The following is a 3,928-nucleotide window of genomic DNA, read 5'->3' on the forward strand; positions in this document are numbered from 1 at the left end:
GAGACAAGTCCCTACTTGGGAGCGGCTACGTATGCTGTGTTTTTGGGAAATTGTAGTCGGTGAGTTTACTACTTTATACTACATCTGTGATATTACTACTACTTCTACTTCCTGTTATCTTCTTCGTCATCGTCTTTTTCACCARTAGAAACAGCCGGTTGTTGATCACGTGACTCCCGTGATGCGAAAAAAGTGTTTCCATTGCAGTTTTGCGAAAAACACCAATTTCGATACGACCGAAAAACCACCTCATCCTAGCGCAAAAACATTTTGTCGAAAAAACTTATTTTTTCCGAAATTGACGTGTTTCCATTGAGCAAATTTATTTTCGAAATTCTAATTTGAGCATTTTCATGATCAATGGAAACGCAGGTACTGAGTGAGAAGTATTGTTAAGAGCAGAAGACAGTTAAGTTTCACTTTCACTTTGCTCTGTTACTGCCGAGAGCCTGAAGGAGTCATGGGCGGGGTGTGTGGGGAGGTGTGCTCCGTGATGAGGAAGTTCGGCTTAAAGACACGTCCCAGAGGTGTTTCTGGTACCAAAAGGAGTTCCTGGTCCCCACCTGTCATTTTGCTCCTCAGCATGGCTTCATAAAAACACTGCTGGATTTCTCAAACATGATGAATGAGTCAGAGCAAGGCTTTGGACATGTTTTTTAATGAGAGTTTAACATTATAACATGATATAAAACTCAAAGTTGATTTTACATGATATTGCCCCTTTAAATAAAAAGTTCAGTGAATCTACACGGTTTCATGTTTGGACTTTAATTTAAGGTCAGTTTGTCAACATCAGCTGAAACAAACTTCTACGAATATCGAGCTGAAATTTGGTGCCGTAGTAGCAGAAAGTCATCCTCAAAGCTTAAAACAAGATTTTTTTTTTTGTTAAAAATAAAAAAATCACAGAAATGCAGTCCGGTTCAGATTAGGATCTTTGTTTTTAAAAGTATCTTTTCACACCAGGGTCATGACCTTCAGAGAGGCCGGCTGGAACCGCCGGATCTTCTTCTTCAGGGCCCGGGAGGCTTTGATGCGGCAGGTGGATGGCCCGGGGCGGGGCGGGGGCTGGTGGGGGGGCCCCGGCGAGGCCTCGGCCCACACCAGACCCTGCTGCTCCTCCTCCTCCTCCTCCAGGCTGCTGTCGGAGTCCGAGCAGGACCGGAGGCTCCGGCTGGACTCGCTGTCCCCGAAGCGGTTGGTGGTGTTGTCGCTGGTCTCCCCCTCGCTGCTCTCAACGATGGTGGAATGAAAGAGCGAGGGGCACTCGGCCGAGTACTCGGACTCGCACCTGGGGGGGTACGGGCCGGACGCGTGGACCGGTGCTGGGGGATAGCCTGAGTTCAGAGTGTGGAGGAAAGTACCGGAGAACACGGGGAACTGGAAGGGCTGCTGTGGTCCAACCCAGTGTCCGGACTTGGCACTGACGCTGCAGACCATCTGGACGCTCTCCGAGGCCTGGAGGCGGGACTCTTTGGACCTCTGGACGTAGGGGGTGTGGCTTATGTCCATGTCAGACTGCCATTTGGCCGCAGCCTGCCTCCTCCTCCGCTCCGCCGGGTGTTCGTACTCCAGGCACCGAGGTCCACAACTTTTACCGAGCTTTCCAAAAGCAGGCACAGAACCACTTTTGGGTTGGACCTTGAGTCCGGAACCGTTGGACGCGAGTTCTGGACAGGCGTTGGCTCGGTTCGTGGCTCTCCCCCTCCCSTTGGCCTCGGCGCCGCTCCTCTTGGCGTTGAGGCCATGTTGGTGTTTCGTCGCTCGAGGTTTGGCGCCGCCGCTCCTCGGCCTTAGCTTCACGGATTTGGTTCTACGGTCCGCTTGTCTCCTCTGGGAACCGGCGGGGACAAACATGGCGTGGACTAACTCAGGCGAGCCAAAGCTTTGGGTAATTCCCGGGTTTTGTTGCTCTCGTGGCTCTAAATACAACTTTTTATGGGAATGGCTCCGTGCCACTGTAGCGTTCTCTCTTTGGGGTTTCTGGTTTTTCTTCAGGGACGAACAGGCGACCTGGTTGGACCTGTAGTCCTTGGCGGCAGCAGAGTACCGATTGAGACCATCTGGTTTCTGGTTCGTTTTGTTCATTGGTTCTTGGCTGGAGCTCCGCMTCTTCTGGTCACTGATTGGTGGAACAGCGTTGTTAGTTTTGGCTCGTGAAGGCGGCAGCATGGACGCACATTTCTGAGATGCTTCAGGAACATTTCTGGTGGACTTCACGTCGCAGCAGTCCTCCGGTTTCATCGTGTCTTTGTGGATTTTGCTCAAGCTGCGCTGCAGGAGCTTGTCGAAGTAGCTCAGGGTTCTGGACCCCGTTTGGACGGAGTCGTAACAGTTTTCAGGGGCACCCAGACCCTCTAGAAGACCAGGTTTATCAGCTTCACCGCCTCGGAGGAGGATCTGGTTCTGGAGAGTCACAGCATGAAGGGGGCTGGGGTACTGGTACACCTCAGTCCAGCTGGGAGGCTCCAGGAGAAAACTTCGAGGTTTCTTTGCCTCAGCAGATTTAAAACAGCCCAATCCTTGAGTCAACATTTTGTCGAGATCACCTGATAAACAAAAAGCAATCAACCWTCAGGTTATATGGTTCTTATTGCTGCATCAGAGCTTTAAAACATAACATACTGTTAAACTAGCTTTTTACTAGCTTTAGCCTTTTTCAAGCTTTTTGCTACTTTAGCTTTGAGCTGTTTGTTGCTACCTTAACTTTTAGCTAGCCTTATTTTACTTTAGCTATTAGCCAGCCTTTTGAAACTTTTAGCTAACATTTTGGTACTTTAGTTTCTAGCTTCTCTCCTGTACTTTAGCTTTTTTGCCACCCTTATTACACCTGCTGTATAGCTACTTTTAGCCTCTAAAATTTAGCTTTTAGCTACTACTTTTCCTACCTTAACATTTTTCTAGCCWTATGTTAATTTTAACTAGCATCTTGCCTGCTACCATAGCATTTAGGTTCTTGTTTAATACTGATTCTAGCAACACTCTCTTTTCGCTAACCTTTTGCCACTTTAGTTTCTAGCTTGACTTTTGCTCCTTTTAACCTTTAGCAAGCCTTTATACAAACTTTAGCTTCTATCTACTATCTTAACTTCAACTCAGTTTATTTATATAACGCCAAGTCTTTTCCTACTTTTCACTTGTGTCTTGCTACTTTTAGTTTTCAGCTTTTAGGTAGMCTTTTACTAATTTAGCTAATAGCTACTTGTTTGATAACTTTAGCTAGCTTCCTGGTACTTTTTGATAACCTTATGTTATTTTAGTTTTTTGCTCAACTCTTGCTGATTTTAACAAGCTTTTGCTACTTTTAGCCTTTAGCTTTTAGTTAATAGTTTACTTGACTAMTTTACTTTATAGCTACACTTTTGAAATTTATCTAGCTTTCCAATACTTTCAGATAAACTTTTGCTACTTGCAGTTTTTGGCGTGACTTTTTTAACAAGCCTTTGTTACTTTTAGCCTTTAGTCAGCCTTTATATCCTTTAGCATCTAGCTACTCTTTTGCTCTCTAAACTTAAAGCTAGCCTTTTATTACTTTTCACTTGTGTCTAGCTACTCTGTTTTCAGCCATCCTTTGGAACCTTATAGCTAGCCTTTTGCTAATTTAGCTTCTAGTCTGCTACTTTAGCTTCTAGCAAGCATTTTAGTAACTTTTTGGTTTTAGTTAGTGTTCTGTTTCTTTTAGCTTTAATAAGTGAACTGTTAGCTTCAGTAGCTTTAGCTTCCAGCACTGTGTGTTTTAGCTTTAAGAAGTGAACTGTTAGCTTTGTTAGCTTTAGCTTCCAGCACTGTGTGTTTTAGCTTTAAGAAGTGAAACGTTAGCTTTGTTAGCTTCAGCTTCCAGCACTGTGTGTTTTAGCTTTAAGAAGTGAACTGTTAGCTTTGTTAGCTTTAGCTTCCAGCACTGTGTGTTTTAGCTTTAAGAAGTGAA

General features: G+C 45.3%; 1 protein-coding gene across 1 annotated transcript in view; it reads right to left on the reverse strand.

Moving 5' to 3' along the window:
* Nucleotides 1–745: 745 nt before the first annotated feature.
* dact2 (dishevelled-binding antagonist of beta-catenin 2) overlaps nucleotides 746–3,928 on the reverse strand; it is a 9,929-nt gene continuing 6,746 nt past the window's right edge. The window contains exon 5 of the mRNA XM_013999854.1: nucleotides 746–2,549. Within this exon, the coding sequence (XP_013855308.1) occupies nucleotides 958–2,549 (1,592 nt within the window). The 3' untranslated portion in view covers nucleotides 746–957. The remainder of the gene's footprint in view (nucleotides 2,550–3,928) is intronic.

The sequence above is a fragment of the Austrofundulus limnaeus genome, unplaced genomic scaffold (genome assembly GCF_001266775.1).
Source record: "Austrofundulus limnaeus strain Quisiro unplaced genomic scaffold, Austrofundulus_limnaeus-1.0 Scaffold2515, whole genome shotgun sequence".
NCBI lineage: Eukaryota > Metazoa > Chordata > Actinopteri > Cyprinodontiformes > Rivulidae > Austrofundulus > Austrofundulus limnaeus.